Source organism: Catharus ustulatus, chromosome 2 (assembly GCF_009819885.2).
Source record: "Catharus ustulatus isolate bCatUst1 chromosome 2, bCatUst1.pri.v2, whole genome shotgun sequence".
Taxonomy (NCBI): domain Eukaryota; kingdom Metazoa; phylum Chordata; class Aves; order Passeriformes; family Turdidae; genus Catharus; species Catharus ustulatus.
Window position 1 is genome coordinate 127,093 of NC_046222.1, and position 24,525 is coordinate 151,617.

The 24,525-nt window shown below is 44.3% G+C and overlaps 1 protein-coding gene across 11 annotated transcripts in view; it reads right to left on the bottom strand.

The window, feature by feature from the left end:
- Positions 1–21,591, bottom strand: part of SYNJ1 (synaptojanin 1) — a 48,490-nt gene extending 26,899 nt beyond the window's left edge. For 9 of the 11 annotated variants that reach the window (XM_033084375.1, XM_033084386.1, XM_033084380.1 and 6 more), the window contains exons 1-12: positions 21,515–21,591; positions 20,255–20,400; positions 13,671–13,757; positions 13,018–13,285; positions 10,523–10,748; positions 9,221–9,304; positions 8,603–8,664; positions 8,221–8,317; positions 6,866–7,035; positions 5,118–5,199; positions 4,158–4,310; positions 1,022–1,187 (exon numbers count right to left, since the gene is read on the bottom strand). In XM_033084375.1, the coding sequence (XP_032940266.1) occupies positions 1,022–1,187; positions 4,158–4,310; positions 5,118–5,199; positions 6,866–7,035; positions 8,221–8,317; positions 8,603–8,664; positions 9,221–9,304; positions 10,523–10,748; positions 13,018–13,285; positions 13,671–13,757; positions 20,255–20,378 (1,519 nt within the window). In that variant the 5' untranslated portion in view covers positions 20,379–20,400; positions 21,515–21,591. The remainder of the gene's footprint in view (positions 1–1,021; positions 1,188–4,157; positions 4,311–5,117; positions 5,200–6,865; positions 7,036–8,220; positions 8,318–8,602; positions 8,665–9,220; positions 9,305–10,522; positions 10,749–13,017; positions 13,286–13,670; positions 13,758–20,254; positions 20,401–21,514) is intronic. The other 2 variants (XM_033084392.1, XM_033084373.1) reach the window with 1 other exon arrangement.
- Positions 21,592–24,525: the final 2,934 nt, after the last annotated feature.

Sequence of the window (24,525 nt, forward strand, 5' to 3'; positions counted from 1 at the left end):
AGATAAGCAAATTCTCTTCTCCTCCTTTATTAATAATGGATTCACACATGTTGAAGTACCCCACTGGTTACCTTGCCACCTAGCAGAGGATGCAGAGAGATTTCAGGGAACAGAGATTAATGTTCCTCAGCTGTCAGGAGCTGCAGATATGGAAAGAACAGCTTGTATACCCAGAAAAACTGAGAAGAAATGAAAACTAATTTGAACTAATTTTGAGGTGAGGCCAATTTAGCAGGTTTCAGATATAAATCACAATAACATGAAACCTTGTGCTAAACAAATGGGACAAAACCACTCCCTTGGACTCCACATCGGATGAAGATGTGGACCCTCGAGATGAAGGCTACAACTGGGCAACGATTTTCTCCTTGAGCCACAGATTTGCACTGAAGCTTTGATATATTTTTTCTCATTCTAGGTTAAAGTGTGTCTGGGAGAAGGAAAAAAAAAAAAAAAAAGAAAATTTCAGAAGGTTATTAATCCCTAAAAATCTGCAGCAACCCAGAACATTATTACCTGGGCTCTTGGAAGGAAGACTGAAATTCAAGTTCCTTCTGTATTTTTGATGTGCTAGGAGGGGACTGAACACAGCTCTGACTGACCCACTATTTCCTTGCCCACCAGACCTGCAGGAGATGGGACTGATTGCAGCCCTGGGGACCATGAAGGCTATCCCTCTCTGGGGATGCAGGATGCTGGTTCAGCACCCTGCTCTCATGAGGGGAGCCACCTTCCTGGTACCAAACCCCCGAGACTCACATGGCTGCTCTGCACAAGCAGAGTTTCTTATTGAAATCTCTCTGGTTTTGATGCAGAACTTCACCCACAAATCTTACACAGGTAAAGCAATTTCTGCAGCACGTTAGTTTCGCATTATTAGTAAAGCAGAAATAACTTGCATTTTTTAATAAGTCAAGAACATAAAATAGCATTTATACTTTCCAACAGTGCTTTGAAAAATTCTATACAGCTTTCTTACACCAAATAGTTATCAGAGATTAAAATCCTGAAAGACACATACCGCGTAAACTGCTGGTGGTTAAGAGAGCCCGTGCTTTATCTGCTAAATCACTATTTAGGGTATTTCCCAATAATAAAACATCAATGGCCTCCTGCTTGGAGCTATCAAAAAAGTTATTTTGGATCGTTCTGGTCACAGAACGAGCACCATCCTTCAGCTTTCCAGCCTGTTAGGGAGGAACACGTATAAAATATTTTATGTCGGACACTGCTCACAAAACATTGGCAATATTCAGCAGATACACGTAAACTGTGTTAATGATTTTAAGAGCTAAGGAAACCTTATTCTTTTAAGTGTTAAATCAAGTGGTCTGAGCCTACTGTGCTACATGAGCTTTGCCCCCACCCCCAAATGCTAAAAATCACAGTAATATGTACAAGGCGTACCTAACAAGCAGATATAATGAAACTAAATAAAATAAAATATTGCAGGGAGGAGAGCAATTTTTTTCCCTTAAGCCCTAGGCTTTTACAAACTTATTTGATACAGTGCCATGTTTAGACCATGACAGGGATTCTGAGCTTTTCCCCAAACAGTGAGAGATGAGCAAGCACTCGAGTCCAAATGCCATGACACATGAATGTATACGTATATGTGCGTAGGAGTTCAGAATTCACATTCTGGAATATCCATGTTAAAAACAGAGCTTTGAATTAAGACCCACCCCCCTTAACTTGTATACATACCATGCAAGTGTCAGGCAGCATCCCAGAAGGAACACAGACCCACCCCCCAACACTGTTTATGCACTCTCAGGACTGACTGAGCTGCAGTCTGGATAAACAGTGTCCAACCATCTGGGCTAAACAAGAGACAAGCAAACTGTGCTGCTGCTGCAGATGCACCCACACACACCTCAAGGACAATGCCACTAGCACAGAAGGCAGTCTGGCACTCCATCCCAAACCTGGCAGCATTGATTTGGGCACACAAAAACCTTTCTGACTACACACGCTGCTGCATGTGCCTTGCCTGTGAGGTGTCTGTGAACACACACTGCTGCAGGTACATGAAATACAGACTGTGATCCATCAGGGATGCTGCAATGGATTGTGTTGTTATTAAAAACTACTCCCAAGTTTACAGCTTGCATTGTCCATGAGAGTCCCTTAAATACACGTGGAAAGAAGGTAAAAGCTTAACAAAACCACCCCAGGATTTAGTTCTGTGCATTGTACTGGACAGTGAGACAGAAGCTGCTCCTTAGGCAAGGCCAAGTGGCTTTGGCAAACAATGGGGATGTGCTGTAGGGAGCACTTGACTGCAACAGGACTGTGACAGGATGCACTCCTGTCCTGGCAGACAACGTACGACTGATGATCCCAAAACCCACACTCACCATTCACATACCAGGCAATTAATTGAAAGGAACCCCGAGAAAGCAAAAGAAAGAGCAGGTAAGGAGTTAGATGGAACGAGTATTATAATGCTTTAAAAAAGAACTGGTTTGCAGTATAGAAATATATATTAACACACTTAAGGTTAAAGGAATTTTCTCCTAAGCAAAATTTCTATATTTTTAAATCTATGTACTCTCAGGCTTTGAAGAATCAAACTGACATGTAAGAAATGGAACAATTTCAGGCATCAAACTTTTCATTTGAGAAATGAGAATGCAACTTAAAAACCACATTCTACAATATATACTCAGAGTACTCAAAAACATACTGAGTCAGGTTTAATTGAAACAGGAGCAAGTATTGCATGGCTTTGCAAGCATTAAAGATTCTCTTTGAATACATGGGACCCATGGCAGAGATGTTTGGTCTGATTTATGAGATGTGGTACTAATTAGAATTGCCCCAGGGCAGGGATCCAGAATTATACCAGAGACAGCAGAGTAAATGTACTGTTGTGGTTTAACAAACTGAAACCAGGACATCTACTCTGTGTTTTAAACACTAGAAATGGAAATACATTAAATGCATTTTTAAAAGTAAATGAACCAGCCAAATAGAAAGCTATTAATTTAGGAAAAGGAACTAAGAAGGTTGAATGGGAAACTCAAGACAAGGGGAGACATTCCATAAAATACTCACTGCAGCTTTCCTGGCAGTCTGAGTGAAATTTTCGTAAGAAAATAAAACTAAACATCTTGAACCAAATTCCACTCTATAGTAAAATACAAGCAATTCCCAAATGAAGAAGTCTTATATGCACCAGTCAAGGGGGAGAAAAAGCAACAAGGCTATTTGATTCTTTTGGTTTTGTGAATTTTGCTGTGAGGCCTCCTACACGAGCAGAGAAGGACCCTGGCACGGTGAGAATGAACAAATGATGGAAAATCCAAAACAGGTGGCTATGGGAACATAGGATATAACATGGAATGAGAAGCAACACATTCTTTAGCAGAAAGAACAGTGTGAAAAAGACAGTCTTGAAGGAACTAAGGGTAAAAATTGCTATGGAACAACATTTGTTTAGACAGGTATCACCTGGCACAGGATTAGGGAAACAAGGAATCAACATTGTGAGGAAAAAACAAAAGACAGATTTGAAAATGGGAACAAGTCAGGCATTGACCAAGACAAAAGAAGCTGAAGAAAACCATTACACTGTCATGGAGCATGGAACTGTTCTCACAGTGTTAGAAAGCAGGGTAGAAACAAAACTTGGGGCTTTTTCAGTAACTGCAAAACTAAAAAGAAAAAGCTGGATGACCATGCAAACAAAACCCACCTGGCTACAACTGGATTAGTATTAACACTATTAAACACTAAAAAACAATCAACATCTCAAACACACTTGAAAAGGAGATCTAGTGAATGGGGCAGAAACAGCAGCAGGAAAGGTACAGAGAGAAAAGTAAAAATACTCAACTAAGCTAAAGCAATTAAAATATACATTTTGCTGAGCAATGTTCTAAAGAAATGGAAGATTGGAGCCCTATCCTTTCATACAGAATTCTGTCTGTAGGAGGCAGGAGCATGGCTAGGAAGGGATATACAGGAACATGACCTGCTTATCTGCAGAACCAACCATTTTAAGTTAATTTTTTGGTTGGTTGGGTTTTGTTTGGGATTGTTTTAGGATTACTAAGAGCACATTTTTTTAGAGAAAAATCTCATAATTCATGGCACAATTCATTAAAACCCATACTGAACACTGCCAAAGCATTTGAGAAGATGTACTTTACCTTTGCTTTTCCTTCAAGGGCTCCAGTTCCAGCATAAATTTTACTGACAGAATCACCATTTACAGACCACATGGATCGGAAAACTTCCTGAAAGCGAGTAACTAACTGAGGCTTCTCAGCTAATCCTAATACCTCCAGCTGCTTTGTTAGCATCTGTAACAGGTGAAAACAGCATGAGCAAAAACCCAAACATGCCAAACCAAAAGCAAACAAACAGTTTAAACAGGTTTCTTAAAAGGCACATCCTGTTTTTCAGCATATATGCATAAAACCCCACAAACCTGGGGTCTTTATGAACCATTCTGAGCAAACCCTCACCAGGTCGTGCTTGAAAGGCTGCATCACATGTGCAATTTAGTACCAACACTTCATGTTCCTTTGAAGATAGGTAGTAATAGAGGAAAAAAAATTTGTAAATGTTTTCATCTTAAAGTTCACCAAACTAAACACAAAAGCTATTTTCAAGACCTTTGAAAAACCTTGAAAACCTTAGGGTTCCTGACAGCAAGGAGAAGGAGCCTCAAATAATAGACACAAAATGGCAAAGGCAAAATTCTGAAGGTTGTTGGGCAGGAATCAACTAAAGACACAAAAGGAAACCTGCAAAACAAAACTAAGGAGAAATATACAAGAAGTTTTAGAAATTGCGTGCTTGCTCTCATAATTTCAGGGCGCCATCTAGAGTTCAGTACCTGTTATTTGAAGTATCTACTTTGATAAACAGAGTAAGAATTCCTACATCTTATTTAATAGAATTTTAAAATTAAGTAAGCAGTTATTCAGGATTAACCATTTCCCTTCCTATTAATTAGTTTTATGCTTTTAGCTCTCACACTTTAATCATAATTTAATTCTCATTGTTGAAAAATCTGACACACCTGGTTTAAAAAGAAAAGTTGTATTTATGCAGTTCTTAAAAGGGTATGAAAGGGAAAAACAGCAGCTGCATGGGGTTCCTACCTCCAAGCCAAAGAAGGCCTGCACACTGTTGGTCCTGTCCAGACAGTCCAAGCAGTTGGTCCTGACAGTGCCGCTCTGGGACCTGTGCCAGGGACAACAGCAGAGAGAAAACAACTGAAATAACCTGTTCAACACATCTCAATGGGGACAGGGAGATCTGAGCCAGGGCAGTAAATCAGGGCAGTGGGACCTCCCTGCCCCACCAGGCCATTTGTAAACGTGGCAGCAACGGAGGCTGAGCTTCCAGCGCTGAGCACAGCTCAGGCATTTTCTGCAAATAACATCAGTCCTTCTGCTTCAGCTTCTCCCAATCCTCCTTGCTTGCTTGCTGAAAGTGTTATGCAAGATAAGGTTTCTTTTCAAACAATTCAACTAAGACACTTCCAAAGAACCTCAGAGAGAAATAACTCTTAGTTACAACAACCAAACAAAATTAAAATAAGAAGTACTGAGACAGTTCTTGAATTTTATTTAACTAAAAGTAACAAGCAATTGCGAGGTAACTAAAGCCAATTCCAACAACCCATTTTGCGCATAAAACTTAAAAACCAGCCTCTCTCCCTCAGCTGAAGGGATGTTGGAGGCCCTCAGGCACTCAGAACTGCTCCACTTCCTTTCGAAGATGCCCAGTAACACCTGCTAGAAAGCTCTCCAAAGGATCAAGGTTAGGCAACATCCACGTGCTGCCTGCTCAGCTAGGAGTACAAAATGCTAATGCCTCACCCAAGGACACACACTTATCCCTTATTTCTGTCATTCCCACTACACTCCTTGTCCACCACAGTCAGTATGGTTGCAGCACCTTTACTTGGAGACCTAACCATAAACTGCAGCAAGTTCTGAAGAACTTTCTTCAATATTTTTTTTTATATTACTATCTCTGCATGTGATTTGAAATACAAAGCAAAAAGCCTGACATTTCCCAAAGGAGACGGTCCAGGAACTCACAAGCATTGTAACTGTATTTGTCATTAGCACAAGTCTTGGAGCTGTCACAAGCCACAACTCTGTTTTGCTTCCAGTCTGTTGTATTTTGACTTGTGATGGCATTATTTGAATTCCCCAATAAAAAACATGGAGCTCATTCCCTCATCACTCAGCAACTCTTTCTCAGGGAGAACCTCATTCAGCACTTTGTTCTGCATTAGTTAAAAGGAGGAAGGGTGGGGAAGGCAGAGAAGGAATGTTGCCTACATCTATCCCTGCTTCTCTTGTCCTGCCGAGATAAGCACAGCCAGGGATCAGGAATAAGTACAGAGCAGAAACATGCATCTCAATCCTGCCTTGAGAGAAAGGAATCTCTCCCATTCGGGACCCAGTGCAGTCAAAAACACTGCCCCCAACACAAACATTCACAGCTCACAGAGAATGGTGCACTCCACCACTGAGGGAAATCCTCAGCATGTTCTACAGGAAGATGGAAAAATACTCATTAATTCCATGTGGCTGTCCCCTAAAAAAGGATTATCAACCATTATCACTAAATCCTGAGGTCAAAGGCCTGAAATTATTTCTTGCTCCTTGACTGTCTCACAGAGACAGATTTTTAGAGCCTACACAGAATGAGACAAGACCTTAGCAGAGTGAAATAGGTGACTCATATTTCAGCTGTTAAGCATCACCCAGGATACACTAAAACCACAGCAACAGAGGCAACATTCTCTCTCTTATCTTCTTGCTGAGGGCTGAAACACATCCCAGCACCACAATTTAATCTGAGGAAACGTACAGAAGTCATACACACAAACCTTTTCACTTCCTTTCCATCAAAATAAAAAAATCCACACTCTAAGAATTTCTGGACTTGAGGTTTAAGCACACTGTGTAGTTTTTCTGCCTTTCCACCTTTTACCATCTGATGATAGTCGAAGTTCACCATTTTGATATCAGCTGAATGTTCAGATGCTTTCAAATGGCTCTGGCATTGTGAACAGAAAAAAAAAAGTGTAAACATACCAGTACCTGAACATACACAAGGAGGAGTTAAACAAGAGATTACAGATATTTTCAGACTTATATTGTTACCCTTCTTTTAGGAAAAAAGACGTAACTTTTATCACCATTGAAACAAATCACTCAGAACTGATTAATATTTGACATGTATTTTTGTTTGCCTTGTCACAAAGTCAGGTTTTTCCCTTACTACCCCAGAGGTCACCAAAGCAGCCCACGGCCTCTTCTGCAGCAACAGGGACTCAGTAATCACTTCACCAGCTGCTACTGACAAAAAGCCCACTCAAAAGAGTTAGGCTGCTGTGCAGAGTGCTTGAGGAAAACTTGCCCTGATCTTCCCTGAAGAAGCTCAAAGTGCCCACAGGACGTTTGCTGGCAAAGCCCTGGGTATCGAGGCACGTCTGGGAATGCTCCTGTCTCCCACCACAAGGGCTGGATGCAGCAAATATCCCAGTGAATGTCCCAAGCCACTCAATCACGACAATACAGGGGGAAAGGGAGGGGGAAATAACACATGGCTACTGACACGTTCTCTCGTTTCAGACAGAACTCCTCAAATGGTCAGTATTTATCAACTGCAATGTGAGGTTTTCTTTCTTTTAAACCAAACAGTGGGAATCAATGAGAGCAGCCACTTAATAGTTAACATCTCCTGAACAAACATCTCCTGCTCATCATGAAGCAGTTCCATATTTAAATTGGTAAATTTTATTTTTAAAAAATATTAAGGGATTTACCCACGAATTTCAAAAGAAATATCCTTAAAGGAAACATTGCAGCATTAAATACAGTAAAGTATCACGTATTTATTCATCAATTTTAGAGTGTAAAAAAGACTTAGGTTTTCAATAAGGAGCTACTTACACTACTAAGCATGAAATAGGAAAATCACTTAAAACCCCTCAACCTTGTCTACACTGCTGTTATAATTTTGCAGTACAGTAACCAATCTGAACAGAATCAAACAGGAATTACGTGGAGAGCTCTTAGCAATTCATTTCACATCATGCATCTTAAGCAGTGCTGTTACAATAAATCCAATTTTAGCTCCCAGAGCACAGCATACCTGGGGGCTTGGTTTACAAAGGCTATGTGAGAGCAAACAAGCAAACTCCAAGGATGTGCACAGTGAAAGAACTGCCATACTCACCTGGAAAGCTTTGCTGAGCATGTGCTCACCTTCTTTTGCCCCAAGTAAATTTACAATTATTTGCTTGCCATATAAATTTTTAAGAGTTTGGAAATGCCTGTTAACAGAAGAAAAATTCCACAATCATCTTCTGGCACACAGAAAATTTCCAGCAGCACCTGCAACACTGAGAAGTTGCAGAGTATTCCACGTAAATTTTATTCACACTTTTCAACAAAGCGTTGAAAGATATAAGCAATCCCCAGGGAGTTGCCAGCATTGTTGAATCCCACATTTGCACAGACAAAGCCTCCCATTGGGAATAATGCATCCCATCTCTGTGATGCAACAGAAGTTACCAGAGGTTTTCAATGCATTAGCAATAACTTTAGATGATTTTTACCTGTCAAAAGCTGGTGCATTTGCCTCGAAACCCCTTGACATCCTGACACGATGAGATCCCACCTGTGACACCAAGGTTACATTAAATTGTCTTGCTGTGAGTAAAAGGCATGTGAACGTTTCAGCAGTTATACTGAAAAATGCTGGTATGTCTAGAGAACCTAGAGTCCCTGTAAAGCACAAAGTTTTCTTAACCTTTCCTGTTAAAAATCCATAACAGAATTAGTTGCTGAATCAGTCCCTCTTTCAAGAAAATGGTGATGAAATTCTATTACGCTAACTCTTGGTTCTTACTGACTTCTTGAAAAGACTTCTCCTCAAGAACAATTCAGAAGAAAACAGTCTGTTTGGATGCCCTTAGATAACCCATTTAGAAGAGGAAAAAGTCAGAACTTCAAAGAGAAGACACAGAAAAAAGAATGGACGCTCAAGTCATGTGTAAAGTAACTTTTATACTTGAGAGGAGCGGGCTTGGTGAGTCACAGCAGCACCAATGTGCTCCCAAAGGATCGCCTCATCCTCACAGGCAACTGTGAAGAAGAGCCCAAAGGCTAGTAGATGATGTTTAAAAGGACAGGATTAAGAATAATCTGTGTAATTAAATCTATCTCCTGCTTACCTGCAGTCCTGGCTGCTCCCAAAATAATGGAACAGATCCTCTAATCTGTATGAAAGATGATACAGAGTCATCCAAATATATCACCTGTTAAGCAAAGTAAAGCATAGTATTAATAATTATCACAGTGTAAGATTTCAGAATTCTTAGCCTTAACTAAACATGGAGCAATTAAAATGTATGACATATTCCACACCACAAACTCAAATATTGTTTCCAAGACTTCTCTTTATCTGCTGTGAACAATTCCTACAAAAAGGTGCATCACTCTCACGCTCCCTTGCCAAATCACAATTCACAAAGTGTAAGAAAATATGGTTTTTATTATTAGGGCTTGAGTAACTTCTGCACTAGGAGCAAGATGCTTTAAACAACTCCGTAAAACTTTGCTGCAGGAACAGTTAAAATGAACACCAATGCACAGAAAATCACCATGCAGCCTACTCAGAACGCTTGCACAGATTTTCTGCAGCAGAAACCAACATATCACAATCCATGAAGTACCCAGGAACACAAAACATAAGTGGAATAACACACCACAGCCATTCAGTGACATTGGCACGCCAGGAAACTAGGGCAGAGAACGTGTAACAGGAGTGCTGTGACTAAACACCTAAAACTGGAGGTGTACAAGCAGAGCCCTTCCTGCACAAAGTCCTCCTTCAGCCACCTGGGCTCTGGAAGGAGTCAGCGAGTTAGCCAAACAAACCTAGGAGCATCAACACGGCTGTAGGAACACTCTCTTGGGAAAAAGCTACCGTGGGAAGGGAGCCAAGAAGGCCAGCAAAGAAAGATTGAGCAGGTTCTCACATTTCTGTAGAGTGAGGGCAGAGCTATGAAATCCAAGGCAGCAGAGTGACAGTGGCTTTACAAGCTGCCTTTCAGAGGAGCTGTGCTAAGTGGAACGCCTTTATCTTTCCTGAGCCACAAGGTACCGGAGTTTGGTATTTCCCAGAAATCCCTTTTGCCTCTGTTACTTTAGATTAGCTCAGGCCAGAAGTGGCACACGCTGCCATGCAGCTCAAGGGGCTCATAGGAGGCACAGCCACCCACAGGAGCTCAGCACCTTCTTAAGCTACTGCAACCCAGACCCAGGCGTGTCCTGATCGTAAGCCACGCTAAAAACCAAGATCATCAAATTACATAACCTACTTAGCTGCCTAATTTAGCATCAAAGAAACTATTCCAATATCTGCTGCTGGCAGACTTAACTTCTGATTTGTTGATTCAGAGCAAAAAAATCTATCCACACAGGGGCTTACACTGGCTTGTCAGCCAAGCTATGGGCACTGGAACGTAAGGTACCTGCTCTGTTTCAACAAAATTGGCAACGTGACCATCGTCGTTTGTTCCCCGGACGTTGAATCGCGTGCCAGCCCGTTCGCAGCTTAGTCGTGAAATGAGACAAGCCTTCGCCTGCTTGTGAGCTGCATAAATTGTCCTGATCTCCACTCCTCCGCACATGAGGCGCAGCAGCCAGTCGTCGCAGTTGACTCCGTAGTGCTTCAGATGTAAGTGCAGCGATTGGTTCCTATCAGGGAGAAAACACCAAATAACTACGAGGAATTACAATTCCACTCCAACTGTTAGCCAACTACTGACTCCTTATATTTCCCACCTATTAACACTAACAAGACCAGGAAAACAGGCATGTTACAGTTTCGTGGTATAACTTTCATTTAAATGTCCCTGAAACAGCAAATAGCACAATAAGAAGATTGAGTGAAGCTATGAATTTCAATAACCTTAAAATAATAACCCTTACAGTCTTTGCTTGTCACCAACCAAAAAAACAATACTTCAAGCCTGTTTATACTTTTCTGCTCAGCCTTGTTTTGAGAAAGCAAAGATTACAGACTCTGGGAAAGCAAGACAGAATTTCAATGACAGGGTTACTTTTTATAGGGGGTAAAGCACCATTCAATCTCACACCACCACAAAATAAAGCTAGAAAAGAAATTCTTACCAAAATACATCGAATACTTTCATTGTATGCCACCCAACCCTAAACCTATGTCACTCACCAGACAGGCTCCCAGGAATACACTCCAGGCACCTTGTTCCCAAGTTTCTTTAAACACCAATTTCAGGGCTAAGTGCTGCTAGTTTATATACTGCCTATATCAGTCTCTAATAGCAATTCACACAAAAGGAAGATCCACAGTTTGAATGTACGTGTGCATTTAGGAGCACTAATCAGTGCCATACTACATAAGACCGAAGTTTGGGTTTTGTGAAATTTTTTGTTTGCCTTGCTCTAGCAGGGCTTGGTTTTTGATCTTCTTCAGAAACATTCACTTGTAAAATTTTTCTGCACAGCAAAGAAAAGCAAACTCCAGGAAGATGCCTGGTTGTGTCTCTGCCCAGACAATTCTACTGGAATTGCAAACAGCATGTTCACTATAATGGGGGAAGCTCCATAATTTTAGCCTTTTCATCCCAAACCTAGAATATACCAGTGCATTATGATAGGACACTGAAAGTAAACAATATTGTTTCTCTGGGCACTCTGAGCCTGGAAGTTTGGCACAGAGAAATCCCCCAGGAAGCTCACTGAAGTGCATATGCAGAACACTCCCTGTTCTTGACTTGCAATGTTACATTTCTAGATCGTGGACATTCCACCTACCTTTTGTGAGGATTGGTTCTAAATGAAAAAATAGAACCAGATAACTTCAGAAGCTTTACAACAGGGGTCAGAATCAGACCAGCTTATTTGGACAGGATCAACAGGCATCACTTCTCAAGCCTCAAAGTACTGACTGCTCAATAAAGAGCCAAGTCTTTTTCCAGCTGCATCGGCAAACAGCAAGGTTTCTACAATTCCTGTAAACCTACATCAAGGAAGTAGTGTTTCTCAAGCCTTGAGTTTATTAATTTTTTCTTATACCTCACTTTGATCAGATTCCTCTACCTGTGAAATAGCAGCTAAGACTAGAGAAGCCATGGCTCATATGCCAGAGCTGGTTTGGTGCATTTTGGCCAGAAGAGGGGACGGATGTACCTTTTCACCTGATCTAAGTGTGTGCAAAGCCAAGTCCACAGCACCCTTCCAAGACTCCTGGAAACACACAGCATTTTTAACAGAGGCTGAAGGGGACAGAAATTCTGACATGTCAGTGTGCATTACTGGCATTATTTAAGCTGCTGATTGGCACCAACAGCCAATTTGATGAGTATTCCTCCCACCAAAAATTCTTTGTGTGAAAACCTGTACTTTATTGAAAAATATCCAGTAAAAGGATAGTGAGTGCAGCAGCCAAGCAAAGTGCACTTCATAGCAGAGCCTACCTGCTGTCTCAACAAAACCAGCAAGATCACAATCTTCTGAGAAACAAAACTTTTGAAGTGCTTTCGTATTTTGGACACCCCCTTGAAATCCATCTATAAACACCACATCATTTTAGAATCCAGAATGTTCTAAAAAACAGTAATTTTTTTTCCTTTGAAGCTTCATAACCACACCTATTCAAAAAACTGTCACAACTGAAGAATTAAGAGGCACCAAAACTGAAAAATAATATCACAGGACACATTCAGATGAAAATGCAATATAAGCAGTGAAAAATCTGTCTTCCGATGAAGAAACTCCCAAGTGGTCACAAAAACATCCTGTCATTAGTAACAGACTTCTGCCCTTGGAGTTCAAGTAATGCTATTCTGTCTCTTCAAGGTTTGTGGGAGAAAGGTGTACATGCAAGAGCTGGGAAAGGCAAGGATAAAAACTTGCCAGGTGTTAGTGAGTGGAAGAATTCATTGCTCTGAATTAGTGAGGCCTGCTGAAGCAATTCTGAACTCACCAGAAGAACCTGTTGTCAGTGCTGTGCTCCTGCATGCTGCGGTGAGCACTGAGACTCAGGTCCAAGCTGGCACCGGTGGCAGACCACGCAAAGTAGAAGTTGCCAGAGTTCAACACTTTGCGCACTTCTGAAACACGATCCTCGTCCGTGGGGTCAGCTCGCAGTGACAGCAACTCGGTGGAGGTAACTCTGAAAACCTCAGAGTCCTGAATCTTTCCCACAGACATGCATCCTGTCACCAGAACCAGATAATGCAGAAGTGTGTCTCCTGCAAAAAAGAAAGGGCAGAGGTAAGAGAAGTGATCTTAGCAGAGCAGGATGTTGATTTCTTTAAGACACTCAAGCCCACCCCAGTCTGCCTGGAAAACGTACAAAAAGAACCCATGCCAAGAACACGTTCCCAAGCTCTACAGAAGAAAGGGAGAATCTAAACTGCAAGGAAAAGGGATTGCAAAAACAGAAGTCATTTTTGTCCACTCCCTCATTTCTGGGAGCACTCCAAACTTGTAAGTTACTCCCCAAAGGAAAAACCAAACCAAATAAACAAACAGAAAAAAAATAAGCCCTGTTCCTCTTGCAAAGATCCAGTCTTACAAGAGCAGCACAATACTCTGCCCCAAATGAAAAATTCAAGTTTTCCGTTTTTGACTCACCAAGGTTTAATCTCAACACACCCAAGAGCCCATAGGCATCCATGACTTTGGAGTATGTGTTCTTGATGGTGTCTTTTTCTGCAGAAGCTGTGGAGGGAAAAGCAAAGATTTGCTGATGTAAAAGCCCCAATACTATGGCAGGGAGAACAAGCCACTCCAAACCAAAAAGCTGAGGGATTACAAAAGCAGTGCCTACATGACGCTTCTGGAAAGAAACCAAAATGTATGAGCATATGGCGCTTTATTATGGAAAATGAAGGCTTGCTTCTGTGACAAACTATGATCATGCTATGCTTTTAGGCAATAAAAAAAGGACTTGCAAAAACTCCAAGTGATATTAAAGGAGAACACTGGCATTTTTAACATCATCTTTCATTATAAAAAGCCTCTACAACACAGACAAATAAGATGCCTGAGAATGCCCTCCAGCAATTAAAATTAGTGCTTAATGGTGCTTTTCTCATGAAAAAAAATTACCTTTTTTCTCCAAGAATAAAACCATGACGTGGCAGCACTGTCTCCAAACAAGACTATCACAAGCCCATTTTAACTGTGTTAGATATATTCCAAGCAGATCAAAACTCTTGTTAGTTCACCAAAACTGGCATTTAAAGCCCTGCCTTATGGATGAATTAGGAAGACACAATTGTCAGATAGTTTTGAAAAAAGCCCCAAAAAACCTCCAATGAAAGTGTATGTGCCACTGCTCTCCTGGGAGCCAAGTGCACACCTCAGCCCTTGGATGAACACTAACACCAGCCCCGAGCCTGGCTGCAGAGCCAGATGAGAGATGCTCAGAGCAGCAGCATCTCACCCTCTGCTCGTGTTGAGACTGCACCCCAAGGGCAACATGAACAATTCCAGCCTTGCCACTGCATCTACAGGGATCAGGGCTCCCACTTGCCAACAACCAGCACCATTTTGCTTTGATATTAAAAACCTAAGAATGTAACATGAAGAGTAAACCAAAATGCCTATTTGCCCTGGGATTCTGCTGTGCTCTCGCTCACATCAGCTATGTTATTTGGAATAAAAAAGCTCTGTTTTACTTAGAATTGCTCTTCCCAACAAGTATTCCCTAAGATTAGTAAAGCCCTGCCTGTGCACAGCCTACTGCTTCTGTTCAAATATCCGCCAGCTCTTTTATTAAAGTGGATCAGACGATTTAATATAGATGAAACAATTATTTAACCACAGCTTGAAATCCAACCCCATTCAATGTTTTATTAAGTGGATTTTTAAAAAGTTTCTTTACCTTATTGCACTGATACCTATTGCACTAATATTCCTGTAATACACATGTAATAAAAAAAGCTCTACAGCAGCAGGAGGATTTCCTTCTAAAGCCCTCACCCAGGGTGAGTGGTAACCTGCAGTCAATCCAAAAACATTTTGTCAGCATCACCAAGCTGTCTTTCTTAACCAGAAAAAAAAACACTGGGGTGGAAAAAGACTTCTAAACTTCAGACCCTGGTTCTTTCAACCTGTTTTTGGAAAGGCTTTAATGATACCAAAGTAATTTTCTAAACTCAGCTTCCCATAACCAGAAAACTGCCAAGTTCTTCCTCCACACTGGAAATTATTGCAGGAAAAAAACTGCAGGAAAACTTGCAGGATTTTTCTTAAAAGTGCCTGCTAGGATTTAATGATATGTCAGAACAATGCCTGTTCTGTCCTCTGTGGATTTATTCTCTTTTTCCATTGCTGGATATCCTTGTTAAGCCTTAATAAGTAAATGCCTAAAGTAAATTAAGTAACACAGGCTTTGCAAATTCAGATCAACAAAAAAGGCCAACAAAAGCTAACAAAGCAGCAAAGGTTTGCAAAACCAACCAACTAAAACCAGAGAAACTTACTGTGGCTAGTCAATTACTATTTTCTTGAAGTGCCCAAGAACCAACCAAAAGCATTTCATACCATGTTTTTCACTTACATTAGGCCTAACTCAGTGTGAACTCAAAGCTTTTCCACAGTGACCATCTCAGTGTTTCTCTCTCACGCTGCCCACACTTTTCCCATCTCGATTTGTTTTTTAAGGGCAAAATTCACATGGGAAAATGTCAAATATGGCATCACTTGCTCCATCCTGCCCTGGTCCATACTCACTCACCCCAGGCTTCTGCTTTTGAGGCAGTCCCCAGTAAGGAACTTTGTGTGGTCAGGAGTGTTGCAACATCAAGAAAAAGTACTTGAAGTTTCTGAAAATCAGGAAGAAATCAGGAAGACACAGCTTCACCACACTCCTTTCCATTCTCTTCCCAAGAGACTCCTATCCAGTCTCCTCAACAGGCCAAAGTCTGCTCTCCAGAAGCCCAAGGTACCAGGATACTGAACCCTATCCTTAGCTCTCCAAAAAGGCAAAGGTTTTATCTTTCCATGATCACTATTATGCAGTATCAAGAAACCCAATCCAAACTAACAAAAAGCTCCACAAAACCACAACACTTTTGAAGTGATTTTCAAATCCATTTATAATGTACCTCTGGAGAAAGCCAGAAAGCCTCATCTGCAGTGTCAAGAGAAAACCAACAAAAGTTCAAGTCACCATTCCTTAAGGATTAACAGGTAACAGCATTTCAAAAGGTCATCTGCAATAAGCACACCTTATCAATCAGGGACTCCTGTAAAAAAGGTGACCAATTCCATTATTTTGAAGGGAATATGTCAGTGTTACACAAATGGAACCCCACCAGCAATCCTGTTTTCAGGATAGTCTGGTTCAATGTGCATTCTGCTTCAATCCAGAGCCAGAAATCAGTTTCCCAGCTCTAACAATTAAAAGGTTCAGATCACACTGAGAGTCACCATGGAGGCTTACTAGGGTTGAGCTCTCTTCTGCCACCTGACAACACATTTCAAGTTAGTGGTCACAGTTTCCAGGTAGAATATGGGACTCAGAGCTGGGAACAAAAGCACTATCCTGAAATTACCTGCATTTCCTTCAGACCTAAGACTCGTAACTTACACTAGATGAGAAAAAGTCCACACAGCTGTAACTTTAAAAGGCTTAGAATCTGAAAAATCTGGAAAAAAGTCTGAAAATTTTATGAACAAAACTGGGCTTTGATCTTTTAAGACTAAGGTTTTCAGGGGTTTTGTCAAAGGAGGACAGTTAAATTTTCGGTATTTCAATTAAAGCTAACATCTGAGTATCACCATAGATGTGACATTAAAATCAGAACAGCATCACCACTTTCATTTATTAAATTAACCAACCAAAGAACTACTTCATTCCTTTTGGTACCTCTTATTTTGGCACACCCCTCGTGCTGACTGAGCTCAGGATGCTGAGGATGAGGAAACCCTGCCAGACTGCTTTCCAAGGCCTGTTGAGGCCACCTTGTTTAAGTGCATGGAAGATTTTTCTAAGAAGTCTCTGAGTAGCGCTGCCAGGCACGGCAGTGAACAGCTCCAGGGTGCTGCTGCACACACACTACTACAGCTCTGACTCCAGCTCCAGAGAGCCTGTGCCTGCTCCTGCCCAGCTTTACTGGGATACTGAGTGATGCTCCTGCTCAGGGCGCTCATGGCTCAGTGTTTTCCCAGACAGAATGTTCTCCAGGGGCACAGGAGTACAGACAGCTCAGCACTCCTTTGGGATGACTCACCCAGAGGAGGCAGAGGGAGACAGAACACACTCCTGCCCAGGCAGGGAAACCTTTCCAGATAAGACATCTCAGAGAGCCCTGTTTCAAAGAATAAATATAACAGCCCATTGCATATGGAAAATAACAAAAATACATCTATGACACGCTCCCACTAAATTCTAAACAAATCAGCAGTGAATCTGCTGACATTTCAACCCAAGTGCTCTCATCAGGCTTTGAGAAGGATCCCCCACAGTCCAGCGTCTCGGGATAACCCAATAACAGGACTGTGCCGACCACAGGGGTGGTAAATGCTCCAAGGAAAGCAAAGTATTGCCCAGGTGTTTCAGTAGAGCAACATGACTTCATTCACACACAGCACCTCCAGCAGAAGCGTGGCCTGGCTGCTCCCACGTTCTGACTGAACAGATCCACAACCACCACCACCTCTGAACCATCCTTCAACCCCGTTGTTCCCTGCTCCCCTCTGCCTTGGCTGCCTGGAACAGGGCGTGGCACACACTGAACATCACCCAGCACCCGAGCTGGGCAGCATTTCCTGGCCAGGCTGAACTGAAGCCTCTGGATCCTCTGGTGGTGCCTCACCAGGGCACGGGCAGGAAGGTTAACGCAGTTATCCTGCCCTCAGCAAAATGACACATGCGCTTCCTTTGAAGTGACCCTGAAGGGATCAGGAAGTTTCCATCCCTTTCTCTCAGCCCATTTCAACCCCAAATTTCTATACATTGATATTCCAGGAGGTGCAGTTCACTGAGGCTTTCAGAACTGAACCACATCAATGAGTTATAATGCTAAAATGTATTTTACTAGGCTGTGCATCTACTATCCACTCTACATACAGGTAAGAACTATGATCAGGTACAAGGCTAAACATGTCACTTGATCTCCAGTATTTATTAAAATATTTGGAACAATCTCTAAGTTTTGAGGTCAGTATTGTCAGCTTTTGTCATCTAAAAAGTGGCAGCACCGTCATCAAAACCCAGAAGTTTAAAGTGATGCTGTTCTGGATTTCAATTGATATACACTTGATCTGACCATTTTTCTATCTACTCACACAGATTTTACAAACACAGGAAATCCTCCCCAAGGGTCAGGAGTACTTCATTAGCTTTGTGTATGATTTGTACAAATACTTGTAAGTTCGTACAGCTACAGACTGGAATCTTCTGGCTGGATTCTGTGACATGAGATGGAGAAGCAGCACCTCACAAATCCTCCCTGAGCACCAATAACTGTACTCCTTTAAATATGCATTAAAAAGAACAGATACCAGGTGGGAACAGCAAACAGAAAAAGAGAAGAAACAAACCTGACCTAGGGGACTCCTGGGCTTTTTCTGCTGTCAGTTTAAGACTGTGATCTCCCAACCATTAAGAAAAGTATAATTACCTAAAGAATTTAGGGAATTACATGGAAATAAAATAGAGGGAATTTAAGAAAAATGCCACTGCTAAATAGCAGACAGAGAAAGAAGCAGCAGTTTCCTGATTCAGGTTACTGGGAACAACACTCAATGACTACTCCCAGCTGAGTACCAACATTTGCTATGACCTAACCTACCAATTAGAATTCCAAGGACACTCTCTGCAGATTAAAATGAGCTATCACTAAGTAGAGAATCCAAGAGGAGAGAGGCTTTCAAGCTTCCTTCAGGCCTGGCTTCCTCTGCTTGGCAACAACAAAGAAGGGAAGTGGGCAAGAACTTTAACACAGGTTTTAATTTTTAGGGCAGGACATTTATCCGGGTGCCTGCAGTGTATCCTGGCATGAGAAGTGACTCACTGCCCTTTCTGAGCATAACCCTCAGGAATAAATAATTTTTCATCTGCTGGCCCTTAAGTAGCTCAAGCATGCCTCGTAATTGCTAAGCACAGGCTCAAACAACCTGTTCCACAAACCTTCAGAACATTCTATGGCTTGCACTAAACCTGGTCACTACCTTTACGACTGGACAGTTATTCCCAATCCACACTACAGAGCCTTGTGGATACTGCTACCAAAGTCAAGGAGATTACTTAAATGCAGAGTAACAAGAAACTGCACCAGAAAAAGAATTTCAAAAATAGCAGAAAAGCTCCCACTGTTCACCTGGACCATAACACAGCTGCAGCAGCCAAGTCAGTCACTGCCAGGCCTCTAGCAGCTGCTGGCTATGGAGAAAACTACTTCATTGGAAGGAAAGCTTTCTACAAAGTACCAAAAACAAGCTCAGAAATGCTGTGCAACCAGGTGCTTTGACTTCCCAAAGAACACAAACATATTTTATAATTTTACACACTGTAAAACCCTTTACACATTGTATACCTACATTGTATAGGCCTTACAGTTCTCTTCTGCACTTCTCAGTTCAGTGTCCTCCAGCAAAAAATAAAGGGGAGGGGAGCAAAAATGTAGGAAAATAGCTCACACATTTTTCATGTAAAACATGGAAAAATGACTTTGCAATTCAGGACACCTTACTGCAACTATTACTCCTTTTATCACAAGACAAATCAATACAGAGTCTCGAGATAGGTTAAAAATACAGGGACAAAATAAAGCTAGAAATCAAAAAGCTACCAAAAAAGACTCAAAATTATATAAAACCGAATGATGATATAACATTTAAGAATACAGAATCTATTGCCATGAAATGCAACACAGAATTAGCTCATCAGTGAGTTATCATGTGTTCAAAATAGGCTTGTTCAGAACCCAAGAAACAAGATTATGTAGGATGCAATTATAAGAAAATTTAGTGGACATGAAAAATACAGATGCATAAAGAAATGTAATTAAATGTGTAAAACTTTCTCTCAATAGATGAGGGTAAGAAAATGTCTCTTTTCTCATTTAAATCAGAAGCCTCTCCAACAGCAGACAGAAAACCAGAAGCGTTGCTCCTTTACATTCCACAAAGAAATGGTTCACACAACGTCTGTGACAAGCCTGGCACCTTTCTAACACAGTAGTTATCAAAACAGATCGACTTACAGAGGACAGCCACGGCTCCAGACTCAAACATGAGGCATTCTTCTCTGTTCCTGGTTTCCACCATCACGCTGAAGGGAAGTGGCTCCAGCTTGTGATAGACACGATATCCTTTACTGAAAGCCATTTTGCCTCAAACGCAGGCAGCCCTGTCCAGCACAAGATGATGTTAGTGAAACCTCCCTGTGCTTCCAGATACCTCCTGCAAAGCAGCTGTGACCCACGTCCTTTCCTAGGGATTTTACACGTTCAACAAAAACAAACAAATCCCCCCGCTCCCTCTTTCTACCTCCCGAGACTTAGTTTCTCTCTGTCCAAACAAATCTAGGGATTACCTAAAGATGGCCTAAGAGTGTTTCAAAACCAGAACTACCCAGAGAAACACCTATCAAAATAAGGATTCTATTAAAAAGCTTTTTTGAGACAACTAGAATTTTACAGAATCCCAGACTGGTTTGTGTTGGAAGGGACCTTAAAATTAATCCAGTGCCACCCCTGCCATGGGCAGGGACACCTTCCACTATCCCAGGCTGCTCCAAGCCCCATCCAGCCTGGCCTCGGACACTTCCAGGGATTCAGGGGCAGCCACAGCTGCTCTGGGCACCTGTGCCAGGGCCTGCCCACCTTCTCAGGGGACACAGCTGCATTTAATCCTCCTGTCTTCTGGCTTAAAGAAATTTCTCTCCCAATACTTAATAAATAGGATTGCTTCTTAGGGAAATAAAAAAATAAAAGGTTTTCCAGCCACCAGCGATATGGAAGAGTAGCAACCACCGCAATGGTAAACTAGTGCCAAAAGCAGAGGGGCAGCCTTCAAATTTTACACCTATTTTACTAATTCCGACCTTGCAAAAAGGACAGTATATTTTAAACACTGAAGCAGTCAAGACATTTGAAAGAATCGCACAAAAATGTCAACCTATTTCCGGCGGCTTTTTCCTTCCTTTTTTAAACGAAAGCAGGGTTTGGTTTGGATTTGAACCCTGCCCTGCGGCGGCTGAAACATCGCAGTGTCACAGCGGTGACGCTGCCCGTCAGCCACACACGAGTGAGATCCTTACAAACCCCCCCAAACCCTCCCACTGCAGCAAACCAGTGCGAGAGCAGCCAAGTTTTCCGTGCAGAGGCTCAGGAGCACCCGGAGCGGGGCTTTCCGCGCCCCCTCCGCGCCCAGGGCACGGCCGAGCCGCCGCCGCATTCCCGCAGAGCCAGCGGGACCCGCCCGGCAGCGCCGCCCCCCGAGCCCGGCCCGGCCCCGCTCACCGCCCGCCGCCGCCGAGCCAGCGGCATCCACCGCGACCCCCGGCTCCGCTTCCGCCCGGCCCCGCGTCCTTCCGCACCGCCCGCCCGCCCCGGAAGGGAGGGAGGCGAGCAGGGGCGGGCGCTGGGGCCGCGGCGGGACCGGGCCGCGCTTTGAACCGACCGAGCCGTGCGCTGAACACGCCGACCCCAGGCCCCGCTGCGGGATTCCCCCGAGCAGCAAAAGCCGAGGGACAGGCTCGGGAACAGCCGTGCGGACCGAGCCACCTCTGAGCCAGCGCGCTGGGCCAAGGCTGCGATGCTCACAGCGCCTCGGGTCGGCTGGGAGCCGCCTAAAGCCGGCGTCTTCCCACAGCAGGCACGGAACAGACCCGTGCCGTCCTGTGCACCCCGGGACAGCGCCTCCCGCCCTTCGAGACACAGAGGGCAAAGAGGAGGGAGCTGCTCTGGCTCCTGCACCTCCCTTACCCACCCAGTGCAGCCATTCCACTCTCCCTTTAGAGCACTGGCGGGGGGCGGAGGGCTCTGCCCTGCCCCTGGCTGGAAGTCACCGCTCCCCTGCACAGCCCGCTCTCCCCGGGAGGGACACGCAGCGAACGCCACGGCCCAGGCTCGCCAATGGTGCCAGAGGCTGCGGGACACAGCCCTTCCCTCACCAAACTGCTGATGAGCTGCTCCTACCACCCACCTGCAGCTCCCGATCAATACTGACCGCACAGCGCCAAAGCCCACAGGAATTTAACCAGCAAACGACCACCAGCTGTTCCAATCCGCACAAGACTTAGACCACCAGCTCAGAAACACGTGTGCAAGAATAAGGCAGTTTCTTACTAAGAGCAGCCTGACAAAATCTCACAAAACATTTTAAACACCACATCTATCTTGCATGCTGTATACCATAAAACCACTGTGTGTAATTGCAGATAATTAGTTGCATGTTCGTAAACTCCGGCTACACTCGGCTATATGGCACTTCGGCTAAACTCGGCTTTTTTCGGCTTCTCTCGCTACGCTGCCACTTCGGCTAAAATCGGCTCTTTTCGGCTTCTCCCGCTACGCTGCCACTTCGGCTAAACTCGGCTTTTTTCGGCTTCTCTCGGCTACGCTGCCACTTCGGCTGAACTCGGCTTTTTTCGGTTTCTCTCGGCTACGCTGCCACTTCGGCTAAAATCGGCTCTTTTCGGCTTCTCCCGCTACGCTGCCACTTCGGCTAAACTCGGCTTTTTTCGGCTTCTCTCGGCTACGCTGCCACTTCGGCTGAACTCGGCTTTTTTCGGTTTCTCTCGGCTACGCTGCCACTTCGGCTAAAATCGGCTCTTTTCGGCTTCTCTCGGCTACGCTGCCACTTCGGCTAAACTCGGCTTTTTTCGGTTTCTCTCGGCTACGCTGCCACTTCGGCTAAACTCGGCTTTTTTCGGTTTCTCTCGGCTACGCTGCCACTTCGGCTAAACTCGGCTCTTTTCGGCTTCTCTCGGCTACGCTGCCACTTCGGCTAAACTCGGCTCTTTTCGGCTTCCCATCGCTACAGGGCACTTCGGCTTTTATCGGTTACATTCGGGTTGCCTGGCTACGCCCCCTGGGCCCGGCTCGCCTCCCGGAGGGCGGCGCGGGCCGGGCCGAGGCGCCGCGCGGGAGAAGGCGGAGCCGCCTCGCGTTAAACGCGCACAGCTCGGTGTGTTCCTGCCGCCGAGTCCCGCGGGCGGCCCGGCCATCGCACGGGCACGGACGGGAGCGCGGGGCCGGGCAGGAGCTCGCTGGGCAGTGCCTGCACCCGCGGAATATAATGGCCACCGACAGCACCGCTGGGCTCGGCCGGGCTGGGCTGCGGGGTGGCTGCAGTACCGCGCTGTGTCCACACGGCGGCGACACTAAGAGGGCACCGGCCCGGGGGTGGCTGCAGTACCGCGCTGTGTCCACACGGCGGCGACACTGAGAGGGCGCCGGTGCTGCTGAGCCCACAGCGCATGCCCGAACGGCTGGAAATGGCGCCGGCTGGGCTGCAGCGGCATCGGGGTCGCAGGCAAGCCGCCCCTTAGACAAATCGGAGTCCTTGATTTCCCTTCCTTTTCGGGAAGGTAAATCGAATAGTGCCGGAGATGCCATCATGGGAATGGAATCACATTACTTCTGCCTCTCCTGGCAGCCATCTTCGGTGTGGAAGAACCCACTTCCAATCCACTGCCTTATTTTGAGCGGAAGAAAGCACTTCTGAGATGGACCATATTTGTTGTGGCAAAAAAAGGCACTTCTGTGACGCCAGATGTTGTGTGGCAAAACTCATTTACGGTCCGCCGCCGGCTTTGGTGTGCCTATAGCCACTTTTGAGCCGCGCTATACCGGTGTAACAGAACTCACTTTCGGTCCGCCGCCATATTTGGTCTGGTAAAGCCGCTTCCGGTCAGCCGCCATAATTTGTGTGGCAGAGCTCACTTCCGCTCACCGCCATAAGAAGTGTGGCAATCACACTTCCGGTTGACCGCCATATTTAGTGTGGCACGACTCACTTCCGGTTTGCAGCCATATTTGGTGTGGCATCCATAACTTCCGGGTGTCCACCATCTTTGGTGTGGCATCACTCACTTCCGGTGTTTCCCCATATTTGGTGTGGCATAACTCACTTCCGGTCTACCGCCATCTTTTGTACGGCAGAACTCACTTCCGGTCACCCGCCATCTTGGGTGTGTTAAAAGCCACTTGCGGGCTGCCGCCATCTTTAGTGTTGCAGAACACGCTTTTGCTCCTCCGCCGTCTTTGGTGCGGCGAAAGCCACTTACGGTCAGTCGCCTTCTCTGTTGTGCTACCGTGGTAGGCCCCCGCCCCTCACTACGGCGTCTGTAGTGTGCTGCCTGAACCTGGTTCCGAGACAGGCTAACGCCGACTGATCCCGCACTCTGGGCGCGCTATTCCACCCTCATTCCTGGCACTAGGACGTGGGATGTGGGGTCACCTGTGCCCGTGTCGGGTGGTGGCCGAGAGAGTAGCGGCAGGTGGCGACACGGTCTCCTCCATCTTAC